Here is a 13,442-nt window from a genome sequence, read left to right on the forward strand (position 1 = left end):
AGCCCCCTCTTTTATTCCCATCTCAGAGCCCCCTGGGAAGGACAGTGCAAACTCCATGTGTTTTGGGGCCAAGAACAATCCACCCCACAGCCCCCCAACCCCCACTTGCTATGTCTTTAAGCCAAGGCTGGAGTTCGGCTATTCCTCTGCTGTCTAGGGATCCAAACAGAAGAGAGCCTTGGCTGAGCATCCTCTCCAGCCCATTGCCCGGCCTGCTGGCTCTGGTGTCCTCCTTGCCTCTTCCCTGCCTCTCCTGCTGCTGGGTGAGGGCGAAGGCTTCCTTCAGGCAGGCTGGCCACGTATTCTGGCCTCCTCTTCCTCAGCTCCTTGGAGAATTGGCTCCTAGTGCAGCCGGCCTTCCCTTTCCCTTCCAAGCGCAAAGGATGGCCTCACATGGACCATTCCTGCTCCTTGCTTTTAGAGCAGCCACCTGCTGATCTCTCTTCCTCCTGTGTAGGGTGAGGAGCTAAGTCTTTGTCCCTTTTCTGAATGCTTTTGGTGCACCTGGGAGAGCCAGGGCAGAATAGGCCAGGGTTTCCTTCCTTCTTTCTCCCCTGGCTCCTTGTCCTGCCCTTGCAGGAGACACAGAGCAGAGGAGAGGGATGGCCTGGCAAAGGAAGCACATCTTCCAAGAGAGAATCCAGGAAATAGTTTTGTCTGGGATCAGAAGATGCATTTATGCCTGTCAAGAAGAGACCCTTGAGTCGCAGAGAGATCGGAAGGGGGAATGGGTGACATCTGAGCAGGCAGCTGGTCTAGCCTTTGTGGAATCTACCTTTTGCCTCCTTTTCCTTGGTCCTTATTTCCATTCTCCAGAAAGAAATCAGAGGCTCTTGGCTTCAAACCTGCAGCAAATGGCAGTGGGGAGTTGGGGGCTGGGGATTTGAGTAAACCCTCTCCAGTTCCCCGCCAATCAGTTGAGAAGCTCTTTACAATATAAATGTGAGCGTATTTTAATATGGTAATTAATTGAGGTGTGCCGCAGAGGGGCATTCATTGCCCCGAGAAAGTGCCCCTTCCCCCGAAAGAGATGCCCATGGGACAGCTCAGCTATGAGGAATTCTTCTGTAATTTACAGGATGAACTGGGAGGTAATTACTTATGCCTGGCGGGCCAGGAGAATTAGTATTGACGGGTGTGTGTGTCTGCACTGGGATGGCGGTCGATGGAGAGGCTTTTACTGGGCTGCCGCTGTCAGTTGAAATCCTGCTGGTTTTGTTCGGCTTCATTTTGTTGGAGTGGCTGGAAGCCCCCAAGAGGAGAGAGGGGTCTTGGGCTCAAATCCTGCTTTTCCATGATGGACACCTGTTTGGCCACTGTGAGAACAGGATGCTGGACTAGATGAGCCATTGGCCTGACCAATGACTCTTACTGTGTTCTTATGTGCACTGTATGTGGGTTGGGCCCTCTGGCCCACTCACAGATTAGCCTACGATTTGCATACGCTTTCTGTCATGTGCAGATTTGTGATTTCTTTTGCAGATGGAGTGGAGGGCCTCAAAAGAAGTGTACATCCACACATGTAATTTTACGACAGACAGGTGTACAGGTGAAGCTTTTCCTATAATGGCGTTTCCACATGAGGAAAGGCTTAACCTGTAGAATGCCTGCCTGCCACGCAGGTGAAAGGACCATGCTTTCCCCCCATGTCATCCTAAACCGAAGTCTGGGCTGCAACCCTGTGCCCACTTAACTGGGAGCAAGCCCCATCCAACGCGGTGACTTCATTCTCAATGGATGTGCACCTTTATGCTGTAAGCACACAGCAAATTATTCACAAGAAGGTGCCCTGGGGCATTGAGTGCAGGAGCCGCAGATGTGCTATCAGGCGGCAGGACCTGCAGCCTTGAGTATGTTCATTTAGAAACCACTCGATCAAAAACTTCCCCGAGTGGTATGCAACAAAAAATTATAGATAAAACATGAGTAAAACCAACAAACCAACTAATGTAAAATATATGTGTGATTTTTTTTAAAAAACCCCCCACAAAATTGATAAAACTTTAAAAACAAATGTAGACAACCTAGTTGTGTGCCTGGACAGGGCTACTGAAGCACGGAGGTTTTCAGCAGGTGTCCAAAACCATCTCTGGAGGGAGCCATCGTGGAGCCACCTGGGTTTCGGCTGTTTCGTCAGATGCTGCCACTCACTTTTTGTTATGTGCACCACCCTCTCCATCACTCTCAGTTTTGGGTGGAGATGTGGAGGCTGGGAGGCCTAGAGCGCAGGAGGGCCGGGGATTGGGGCAGCGGCAAGGAAGCCCTTTTGCGGGAGGCGCTGGGACTGGGGGGGGGGGAGTGAAGAAGCCACAGCAGCCGGTTTGAGCTGTGGCATCTGGAGGCCCTGTGTGCTCTGGCCTCTTGCCAATGTGTCTCTGACTTGAGACATTTGTTTGCCAGCCTGGGTCCCGTTGCCCTAGGATTGCACCCAGGGCCCACTTGCCACTTGGCTTCTGATGAGTCAAAGGAGCAGCACATGGCAGCTCCCAGGAGGCCGAGGAGGAAGGCTGGGCCAGGGATCCACAGTGCTCAGGTGAAGAGGTGCATCCTCGTTTGGGGGGGGGTTGCTGTTTTTGTTCTACCACCCACCTTTGCTGCTCCACACTTGGTCCTGTCTCACCAGCGAACAGAAAGTTGATCCTATTAGAGCGACTCTTGTGTTTGAGACTTAGAGTTCATAGAATCATAGAGTTGAAAGGGTCACCCATGAGGGTCATCTAGTCCAACCCCTGCAAAGCAGGAATCTTTTGCCAAATGTGGGGCTTGAAACCACAGTCCTGAGATTGAGAGGCTCGTGCTCTACCAACTGAGCTATCCCAGCCCTGAAGAGTTGGGCTTCCGTTTTTGGTCACTGTGCTGGTTGATGTATTGTCCATTTTGTCTACGCTCCCTAGGGCTGTCAGCCGGGGGTTTCCTGAAAGAGCCCCCAGCCGACCCCCTGCCAAGGCTTGGGCACCTGAAGGGGCTGAGGCCATGGGGCCTTGGGTGGGCAGAGCAGCTCCCCAGGCAAGTCGCCCCTTGCAGGACCGGGTCAAGGGGCGGTGAGGCTTCTTGCAGACTCGTGTGCTGTTCTGGGGCAGGCAGCTAAAGCAAAGCAGATGTTCTGCTAGGAGGGGTCTGCGCAGGATCAGCCAAGCTGATGTTTCTTGACCTTTTTTAGAACAGTTCAATAAAAACAAGCAGTTGCCATAGCAACTACCACATTATTTGGTGCTTCAGAGATTTGCGATAAAGGAGGAGAGCTGAGTGAAAGCAGCACATGGTGAAGGCGTTCCTCTCCTTTGTGCTGCAGGCTTGAGAGTCCATGAAGACGCTGCGTGGTGCAGGGTCTGGGCGTAAGGAGCCCCTGTGGTGGAGGCAGGCAGGCAGGCAGGCAGGCAGGCAGGCAGGGGGCCTTGGTGTTTGTAGTGAGGGGATTGCCTCTCAGCCGCAGGAGGAGGAAGGCGGAGACAGAGTGATTGGCCGAGACCTGCCGTGCAGGACGGATTGTGATGCCTTTGAGGGTCGGCACCCCACAACCCTTTGCTAACCTTCCTGGCTGATGCCTCCCAGGCTGCCTCAGGTCCTTGTCTCTGGGGCCAGGCATTGCCTCCCTTTGGACTCCTTGAGTCGTCAGACTTGATTTTGTGCAGCCATGGTTGGGCAGAGAGAAGCAGCATGAGCAGAAGGCTGCTCCCTTCAGTGCGAGGGCTTGTGAAATGGCCTCTGTACCACATGCCAGAATTGGGCCTGAGCTACGTGGCCCTGGGAAAGGTGCCTGCATTCTGGGGCAGCAGTGTTTGGGTGCCTGGAGGATCAAGGCAAAGAAGGGGACAACCTGGAGACAGGGGTCCAGAACTGATCCTCACAGGATGTGAATGAAATATTGCTGGCTGCAACTGATCTTAGGACAAGAAGAAATCTTTAATCACTCCTTGCAAGGAGGCAACCAGGAAGAAAGATGTTAATTAGAGTAAAAGATGTTGTGGCTTTTGAAGCCAGACTTCCTTTCTCTGAAGCAGGCCTCCTTTGTTTTTCCTTCACTGGAAACTCCAAAGATTTGCTTTCAGGCGTTCGGCTGCTGGCTTATTCTTAAAAAGGCAGACAGGGTGGCTCTCTCAAGATGGAATAATAAGCACCCAAAGGCTTTTCACCATGCCTTTTGGAGAGGGCCATTTTGCTGACGCTGTTGAGCAGGAATTATGTACTTGGCTGCCCATATTTATTTCTGCCACAGCGAAACGGCTGCAGCTGCGGTCGGGTCCGTGGGCCTCCTGCCTGTCCCTTGCAGGAAAACCCTCTGGAAGGCTTGCAGCAGGAAGCGACAGCCTTTGAGGTGCTTGGTTGTTGGTCCCTGACCAGGATCTCTCACTTGGGGCTTGCCCACACTTCCATTTGCCCCACCACGTCCCCTCTGGTGGAATCCGCTGCTGAATTGGAGCAAACGTCAAACCGCAAGGGCTCTGAGCTGTGAAGAGCACCTGTGGAAAGGGAAGTGAGAAATGGGTGGGAATGTGGGGGTGTGCCAAGTAGGGGGCGGGGCTGTATGCTTTTTGGACCATTAAGTGCTTCAGAGAGATGTTTTGGTATTTCCTCTGCCCTCTCCTCCTCTTTGTCTGATGGAAACACCACAATGGTTCAGTGTTTAGTCCAGCAGGACTGACATTTTACTTGAGAATCTGAGATACCCACCAAGAGTGACAGTCAAGGGTGGTCCACCCCAAGGCCCTTTTGCAAACAGAATGCAATTTCTGTTCTGCATGGAAATGGGTGGCTGGACTGAGCCTTGAGGGAAGGGCCTCCTGCAGCCTCTTCCTAGCATTTGCCAGCCTCAGGCCCACAACAGGGCATGTTCTGGCACATGTGAGGCAAGTGTGCCCCTTCCTCTCCAGGACCCTCCCCAAGATGCTCCTAAGTTGAAGCAAGGAGACCTCCAGGTGTGTCTGGTCAGGGCACACACAGGCAAAGCAGCCAACCCAGCTAAAGCACCTGGAAGCTGGAAAAGGAGGAGGAGTTGGCCCCAGGAAAGTGGGGAGCGAAGGCCTGAGCCAACTATAGCACTGCAGTGGCAGCCTGGCCCTTCATGGCAGGGAGTACTGCACCCAGAGGAGGAAGGCCCAGTGTCTGCTGCGGGTCCTCTTCTCTGGCGATGCACCTTGACCGTATCAGGTGTGGGGCTTGCGTGCATCAGCCGGCAGAGGAGCGCTGAACAAAGCCGGTGCAAGGGGCTGGATTGCACGGTGCTCGCTGTGCAGGCCCTGCATGGTGGAAGCAGCTCCTCAGAGCTGTGCCTTTTCTTCCCCCTCCAAGCTCTGCAGCAATCCTTGCTGGTTTGAGACTGTCTTTGTGTGGTACTGGCAATGCATTGCCTTCTCCATTGCCTGCTTACAAATTGGCCAGCAATTTGTTATGCAAATGATCCACACTCTGCTAGCGCAGTTTTCATGACAAAATTACAGGGTGAATGCTAATGAAGAGCCTGGGCCCTGAATCCGTTCCATTACCTTATTGTGTGGAGTTTATTCCGCAGGGAGCTGCAGCTTCTAAGCCTTTGCTCTACAATCACTTTGCAGCCAACTATACTTGGCTCCTGCCAGGATTAACCCTGTAATCTGGTCACCTTCTTGCCACCAATTAAGCTGCTGTGGCTACAGCCACCCTGCTTCCCAAAGGGAGGGAAGGCACCGCTCACAGGGGGAGGAGGGGTTTTTGCTCCCCCCTTGGGATCAATGAGCAGCAGGCAGGTAGCTGGAGGCCCCTTGTGCAGCTGCAGCAGATGCTCCTAATGGTTGCAGAAGGGGAGTAGAAAGCAGATTCTGGGAGGGGCTGCTGCTCTTTGGGACCCCCCCCCCCGCCACAAGAGAACCCTTTTGATTTCCAGTGTCAAGGCACTGCCCATCATGCAGCACAGCTGGCGACTCTCCATGTCTGGAGGCCCCAGATTAAATCCTGGTGTCTCCTGCAAAAGGCTCTCCTGTCACAAGAACAGTGAAACTTTGGAAACTCTTACCTACGTGAAGGGGACGCAGGTGGCGCTGTGGGTAAAAGCCTCAGCACCTAGGGCTTGCCGATCGAAAGGTCGGCGGTTCGAATCCCTGCGGCGGGGTGCGCTCCCGTCGTTCGGTCCCAGCGCCTGCCAACCTAGCAGTTCGAAAGCACCTCCGGGTGCAAGTAGATAAATAGGGACCGCTTACCAGCGGGAAGGTAAACGGCGTTTCCGTGTGCGGCTCTGGCTCGCCAGAGCAGCGATGTCACGCTGGCCACGTGACCCGGAAGTGTCTCCGGACAGCGCTGGCCCCTGGCCTCTTAAGTGAGATGGGCGCACAACCCCAGAGTCTGTCAAGACTGGCCCGTATGGGCAGGGGTACCTTTACCTTTACCTTTTTACCTACGTGAAACTCTGACATTGTGAGAGGCTTTGGGGCAAAAGGGGATTCCTCCTGGTCCCACTGCCAGCCTGGCTGGTGGGTCTGGCCTGGAAGCTGTGGTGGAGAAGGGGTGCTTTCCACTAGCCCAAATTGGGCACTCTCAGGGGGGCTGCTGGCCCAGATTCTGCGCCTGTCTTTGGTGTTTCCCAGTCGTATGGGAGTCGACGAGCCCTTCTGTGTTGATGCCAGGTGGAGTAGACAATGCAGGCTAGATGGCAAAATGGCCTGGCTGGAATCAGGTCCCTTCCACCAGCCCCCCTATGAGAACTGGCAGAGTCTGGCCAGGAAGAGGACCTTGCAGGCCACAGCGGAGAGCTCAGTGAAGACGTTGACCCTGCATGCGGCAGCTGTGCCAAAGGCGAATGCCCGCCAGGAATGGGAAATAAAAGTGCCATTGTGCAAATCTATTTAGAATACATACGACATACAGTTCTGGTCGCCTCACCTCAGGAAGGATGTTGTGGAGCTGGAAAAGGTTCTGGAAGGGGCAGCATGGGGGGTCCTGGGGTTGGTGTAGCTCCCCGTGAAGAAAGGTTGCCGCAGTTGGGGAGCCAGATGGGGTGTGGAGACGAGATTCTCTGCGCTCCCTCAAGATGCAGTGATGGTTGCCAGGATGAGTGGCCTCTGGTGGGGACTCCTGCTGCCGCTTGTGGCCCCATGGTGAGAGGGGGGTGCCCAGGGGCGTGCGTTCCCTCCCCCCGCCCCTTTGTTTTGCAGCTTGGCTCCCTTTCTTGTGGGCGGCTGCTGAGGGGCCACTCTTCCCTCTGGGCTCTCTCTGCCTGATGCCCAGCAGTTGCTGCTCCAAACGCCTTTCCTCCCAGTCAGACCCGGAGGCTGGCAAGGAGAAGGAACCACCAAGCGCCAAGGAGGCCCAAGAGGGCGGCCCCCTTGGCAAGGGCTCCTGGGCTTTGTGTGCTTCCAAAAGGCAAGGCACCTTGCAGAGATTCTCTTCTCCCGTCCCCTTCCTGCTGCTGGAGCCAAAGCCAGGGGCTGGGGCCTTCCGAACCACCCCCATCTTGCAGAGCTCTGCTCCAGGGAAAGGGTCTGAGTCACCCCAGCTGCACCGCCTGTTCCTGGAGGGTTGGGGAGAGCCTTCTTGCTATTCCTGGACGGCCTGATCTTCCTCCTGCATCCTCACAAGGCATGCGTTGCTGGCAGGAAGCTGGGCTGTGTCCGCCATTCTCCCTGAGCCCAGCCTGTGCTGCCTGCTTGGTACCCTTTGCTTCCACTGTGGGTGACTCTGCGTCCTGCCCCCCCTGCCAGTATCGGGCACAGGATGGGGTCAAATCACGCCTGGTGGGTGATCTTTTGTGACACCTCAAGGCTGGAGAGTTGGGGGATTTGCTGCCTTTTAGGGTCTTGGGTGTGTCTGGGAGGATCTTGGCCCAGCCCACCCGCTCTGACATTGGCAGGTGGGGTGTTTGGGTAGCATGTGGCTGAGCTGGGTCAGCTGGTTCCCTTCTCTGTGCTGGGGGCAGTGCCCCTTTCCTGCCCCAAGATGTCTTCCACGCTGTGTGTGGCAGCGCTTTGAGCAGCCCACAGACTGCACACCAGCTGTCTCTGCCAGGGTCCTCAGCCCTTCTCTTGGGTGCTGAGCTCAGTTTGGGTCCAGCAAAGCTGTCTGGAGCCTGGGCTGGGTGAACTCCTTGGCACCCTCCGTCCAGCTGCCTTTCTGCCCTCCCCATCTCTCTGTTCTCTCTGCTGCCTCTTCCGCCCAGTGGGCTCCTCACGAGTCAAAGCCTCTGGCCCTAATCTAATTGCTCTGCTGCTGGATTTGTACTACAGTGGCCTGTTTGGTTCAATAATAACACATTTATGCTAAAGGTTAATGAAATGAATTCTGCTTCCATCCAATTCATTAAAAATGGTTCTACAATCAACGCTTGCTAATGGAAAAGAGATTAAAAATTCATGTCTATAAATTTCCCGTGTCATTTCTGATTTTTCTTAATCTCTGCCTCTGTGGACTGGCTCCTGAGCAAGCCTGAATGCCCTAATGGACAGCCACTTTGGGTATTAATTGCAAATCTGTTCCACTTGGGTAACAACAAAGGTGTGTGTGTGTGTGTGTGAGAGAGAGAGAGAGAGAGAGAGAGAGCGCATCCTGCCACATGCCTTGCATCCAGGCTATAGAAGCAGCTTGGGAAATGCCGCAAACTCTGTTCATAGAAATACTTTTTCATGTAAAAGATTATGCCTGCTTTGTGGATGAATGTGCTGAAACCCTTGTGAGAGACACACATTTCACATTTAATAAGTGTGTATCTGATGTTAAGTAAGTGTACAAAGTTTAAGCATGGAAATCAGCACAAAACATGATGGAATGGCCTTCCGTGATGGCGTTCCCGCGAGGTGAGGGCCCCGTCTGAGCGGTCTGCTTAAGGCAGCATCATGCCCCTTTAAGCCGCCCTGGCCTCCCCCAAGGAATGCTGGGGAGTGTAGTTGGGAGCGTTAGGAGGCTGCTCTTCCCCTGAGGCTCCTGGGCTTCTCCCTGCTGACCTTTGCCTTGTGTTGTTGCAGGCCTACTTCCGACAGGGTGTTGCCCTCCAGTACCTTGGGCGCCATGCCGATGCCCTGGCAGCCTTTGCCTCTGGCTTGGCTCAAGATCCCAAGAGTCTGCAGCTGCTGGTGGGGATGGTGGAAGCCGCCATGAAGTCTCCCATGCGAGGTGAGTGAGGGCCCCTGGGATTCCTGCCCAGCGCCGGCTGCACTGTGTCGTGCGGAAGGTCCCACAGGTTCACGCTTGCTTGCTTCCTTGCTTCTCCTGTGTTTGGCCCCAGCAGAACTTGGGAACTGTGCTTGCCAATGCAAATAAGGACCCAACGCAATCGGTAGGGGCCAGCCTCCCCCCCCCCCAGTGTTGTCAGCTTCATGGATGACAAGTGCAGCCACCAAGGGGCTCCCTTTTGCATTGAGACATGCGGGGCACTGCCAGGCTATCACGGTTGTTTTCCCACCTCCCCAATAGTCCTTTTGCTCTCCTTCCATATTCTCTTGCACCAGCCACCTCCTTCTTTGTGAGTTGAGTGATGATGCCCTGAAGAGAGGTTGAAATGAAGTCTTCTGTCCACCTCTCTGATTGGGGAGCCTTTCAGGTGTGTTCCTGCTGTGGATGGAGGGTTTTCACTCTGCCCAGGCCTGGCCTAGTACTGCTAGGAGTCCCTTCCAACTCTCCCATGCTATGACTCTACCTGGAATGCTGCTGGGGATTGAATCTGGGGCCTTCTGTAGGCAGAGCAGATGTTCTACCTCAGAATCATGGCCTTTTCCTAAAAATCAGAGGTGGGGAACATCCAGGCCACAGCCCAATCTTGGTCCACTGGGTGAGGGAAGGTCTAACTAAGTTGGCTTGCAAATCCATTTCTTCCAAACCATGGTATTTTCCCCCAAATATTTCCATTCTTCAAGACTTTTCCCCTCATTTTGTTATTTAATTCTCACAGTTAGTATAGACATCTCAGCATATTCCAAAATCTTCATGAGCAATTCTTCTTTGGTTGGGAGTTCTTCTTTCCATTTTTGTACGTAGACTATTCCTGCCACCGTTGTAGAATACGTAAACAAATTAATTCCTTTGGCAGCTCTGGACCAGTTATACCTAACAGAAAGGCCTCAGGATTCTTGGGAATCAGGTGTGAACCTGAGACTTCCCTCAGCTGCAGCTGCAGCTGTCCTGGGTGGGTGTGTTTGCTTCTCCAAGGCGGAGGAAGGATGGTACATGAAGCCTGTCTCCCTTCCTCTCGCAGAGTCCCTGGAGCCAACCTACCAGCAGCTGCAGAAGATGAAGCTGGACAAGAGCCCTTTTGTAGTGGTCTCTGTGGTTGGCCAGGAGCTGCTGACGGCCGGCCACCACGGGGCCTCGGTGGTGGTCCTGGAAGCGGCCTTGAAGATTGGGACATGCAGCCTGAAACTGAGGGGCTCTGTCTTCTCAGCCCTGAGCAGCGCCTACTGGTCCCTGGGCAACACCGAGAAGAGTGCGGGCTACATGCAGCAGGACTTGGACGTGGCCAAGACTTTAGGTAGCCGTTTGGACCACCTGTCCCAACTTAGAGGGCAAGCGGGAGGAGGAGGATGGCTTGTTCAGCAGCATAGAAGCAGGTGGTGACGACCAGGGCTGCAGGGGGTCTTTGCTCCATAGCCTCCCGCACTGCAAGGAGGCTGGATCCATGCTCATCCTTGTGTGGAAAGGGTGGCTCATTTTCTGGAGCAGCCAAGGACCCTGCCTCTCCCTCGGAATCTGTAGTCTCTAGAGAGCGGTGTGAGGAACAGCTGCCCCCCCTCCTCAAGCGGTGGGGCATCCTCTTTGTGCCTCTACACCCTACACAGCAGTTACCTTTGAAAGTCTAGTGGCCAGGCAGGGGAGCATTGAAGGGGTGCCGCTCGTCTCCAGGCAGATCACCTCTCTTGTGGCATTTGGGCTGGGAGAAAGCGAAAGACACCTGGTTGCTGGGGTGTGTGTTTGCTGTGAGAAGAGATGAGCATGGGTATTAGATGTGAATTTGCATGCATTTGCATAAATGTCTCTCTCTGGCTGCTCCTCACTCTTGTGTTTCTGCTTGCTTGCCATCCAGGTGACCAGATGGGTGAATGCCGAGCTCACGGCAATTTGGGCTCTGCATTCTTCTCCAAAGGAAATTACCGGGAGGCCTTGACAAACCACAGACATCAGCTGATGCTTGCCATGAAACTCAAGGACAGAGAGGTAGGTGGGGCTGGGGGGAGCAGTTTGTGCTGGCTGGGCTGGGGGTGTCCTGCACTTCCAGGGAGGCAGCTCTTCTGGGCTCAGCTGTATCTGCCGCTTCTTTCTGCCAGCTTAGAGGTGGCTGACATGGTAGAGCCTGGGGGTGTCACCCTGGAATACACCCTATGAGCCATGCCAACAGATAAGATTCTGAAGGGGCCCAGTGGGCACGTCTGGCCTTTGGCTCTGGGGTGGGGACTCTGAATTGTGTTTCTAAGAGCCAGCCACAAATCCCTCGCTCACAGAATGGCTTTGGGACATGGGAGAACAGCTGCCTTTGGGTGCTGGGAAAGTATCCTTGTAGGGGTGGAGACCAGGCGCAGGCCAGCAGTGGAAAGTCTGACTGCTTGTGTCTGTACAAGAGGAGGCTGGCCGCCCGGCACCGTGACTGAGCAAGCCTGGATCAACATGGGGAGCTGCCTTTGGCAAACGGCACAGCTTCGCCCCACTGCCTGTGTGTGTGTGTGGGGGGGAGGGTGGGGGAGATGGGTGTTTTGTGCATCTCCAGCTTGCTTGGGCTTGGTGCAGGCCGGTGGATCTGGATTCTGCTTGATCACAATATTTTTTCCATTTATGGCCCATCTGGGCACATAATTAGCAGCTATTGACAACAAACGGCTACTTGGATTGTGAGAACCCCGAGCCTCTTGGATTTCCTGTGGATGTAACCACAGGAAATTGCTTTGGCGCTTTCTGATGACATCACCCTGACCACAGGGCTTCCTCTGAATGCACAGCTGTTTTTCTTGGCCCCCTCTGCAGACTTCTCTGTAACAAGCAGACTCTTATAATGTTGCAACGGTGCTGATGTGAATTCCACCAGAAGGGCTTGTTCTGGGCTGGCCTGGAATGAGGTAATGGTCACCCGGAATAGGAAGAAGCACAGCTTGAATGCTGGCCAAGCTCCTCCCGGAAGAGCCTTTTGCTGGGCAGCCTCTGCCATATGGAAGAGGTTTCCGGAGGGCTCTGGGTCCCACCAGCAGCGGGCAAGCTGGTTTGGAGGCCACCCTCACCCACGAACTGAGCAAAGGGAGCAGGAAGGGAAAGGCTCTGTGCCAGCTTCCTTTGGGATCAGAGAGGCTCTGAGCCCAGAGTTGCTGGAAATCATTGAGGCAAGCCCTGTGAGAGGAGCGGGCGACGGCATGGCCCCCTCTGCCCCTCAGCACTGTTGCTTTCATCAGGGGGTGGAGTAGGACTGGCCTGTGGCGGGCGTGGCTCTTAATGATGCCCCTTCCCATTATCTGGGAAGTGTTCTTTGGCTGCTACAGGAGTCCAGAGGAGGCGGAAACAAAGCGTTCAGATCGCTGGAACCTTTTCCTCACAATGGCTGCAGAGACCACAGAAATGCTGCAACATAATCAGCTCTCCCAGCTCTCAGGACTTTCTAAGGTTACCAGATTTTTTTCAATGAACCTGGGGACACTTTTCAACTTCAATAGGAATGATTTTGCCAGGGGACTGATTGGTAAATCCGGGGACTGTCCCCGGGAAACGGGGACGTCTGGTAACCTTACTTTGGATGCCTCCGATTACAAGATGCCCTGCTTTTAATAATAGCAAAGAGAGTGAGATGGAATCGGAGCCTGGCTCTGCGGAGATACGGGATTACTTGGAAGCGGGTGGCAGAGGAGGGGCCCTGGCTGCTGCAGGCGGCTCCAGGATGGCGCTTCCAGGCCTGTCTGGATGGAGCAGGACTGGGCCCTTGAGGGGAAGACGATGGCTGCCTCTGGGGCAAAGGGCTGTGAGAGCCAGGTGCTCACCTGCCAGAGGACATTGACTGTCTCACCCTCTTTGGTCCTGTTAGGCAAAAGGGCTTGCATCTCAAGCAGGGCTCACTTCTCTGCCTTACAGTCTCGATGGCGTCTTTGTCCGCGGGACAAGGACATTCTCAGTGCCTGCCATGCCTTTGGATGGAGCTTTGCTTTTTTTAAAAAAATAATATTTATTACCTTTTCCAACAATTTAAACACTACAAAAAATAAAAACAATACAATACAATACAAAAAAACAACAACAACCACTACATTACACTAACAAAACACTAACATTAAACTAACAAAACAAAACAAACACAATTTAAAACTCATCCAATAATTTCAATATCTTATCTTTCATTCCCTTATTTCCGCGACCTCCTCACACCTCCCTTTTTGTATTCCACTTCTATTAATTTTTCCAGCAATTCCTTTCCATCTTCCTCTATTTTTAATCCTATAATTATCTTAAAACATTCTAACCTTATTTTCCCTTTAATACTCTATTAATCTGTTTATCCTTAATTCCTTATAACATTT

General features: G+C 53.6%; 2 protein-coding genes and 2 long non-coding RNA genes across 4 annotated transcripts in view; 1 reads left to right on the plus strand and 3 right to left on the minus strand.

Moving 5' to 3' along the window:
- The window catches only part of LOC307205453, a 422,161-nt gene that overhangs the window by 283,142 nt on the left and 125,577 nt on the right, over nt 1-13,442 (minus strand). The gene's annotated exons all lie outside the window — the stretch shown is intronic.
- Nucleotides 1-13,442, minus strand: part of LOC307205460 — a 261,192-nt gene that overhangs the window by 157,659 nt on the left and 90,091 nt on the right. The gene's annotated exons all lie outside the window — the stretch shown is intronic.
- TTC28 (tetratricopeptide repeat domain 28) overlaps nt 1-13,442 on the plus strand; it is a gene marked incomplete at its 5' end in the record, with an annotated part of 133,478 nt that overhangs the window by 86,682 nt on the left and 33,354 nt on the right. Inside the window, 3 exon segments of the mRNA XM_079957727.1 lie at nt 8,928-9,075; nt 10,154-10,426; nt 10,979-11,109. Of these exon segments, the coding sequence (XP_079813853.1) occupies nt 8,928-9,075; nt 10,154-10,426; nt 10,979-11,109 (552 nt within the window).
- LOC307205440 (uncharacterized protein) lies at nt 2,484-7,977 on the minus strand. The gene is made up of 2 exons (XM_079957830.1): nt 6,853-7,977; nt 2,484-4,460 (listed from the first exon to the last, which is right to left on the minus strand). The coding sequence occupies exons 1-2, from the start codon at nt 7,420-7,422 to the stop codon at nt 4,098-4,100; spliced, it is 933 nt and encodes a 310-aa protein (XP_079813956.1). The 5' UTR covers nt 7,423-7,977; the 3' UTR covers nt 2,484-4,097.

This window comes from Podarcis cretensis (assembly GCF_951804945.1).
Source record: "Podarcis cretensis genome assembly, chromosome: 16".
Taxonomy (NCBI): domain Eukaryota; kingdom Metazoa; phylum Chordata; class Lepidosauria; order Squamata; family Lacertidae; genus Podarcis; species Podarcis cretensis.

What these genes read in the sequence shown, in the direction of transcription:
- LOC307205440 (XM_079957830.1), bottom strand. Translation starts at nt 7,422, where the DNA reads ATGGGGGTGGTTCGGAAGGCCCCAGCCCCTGGCTTTGGCTCCAGCAGC. An exon ending in TCCACAACATCCTTCCTGAG is followed by an intron (nt 4,461 to 6,852) that starts GTGAGGCGACCA and finishes CCCTTTCCACAG; the next exon opens with GTGCTCTTCACAGCTCAGAG.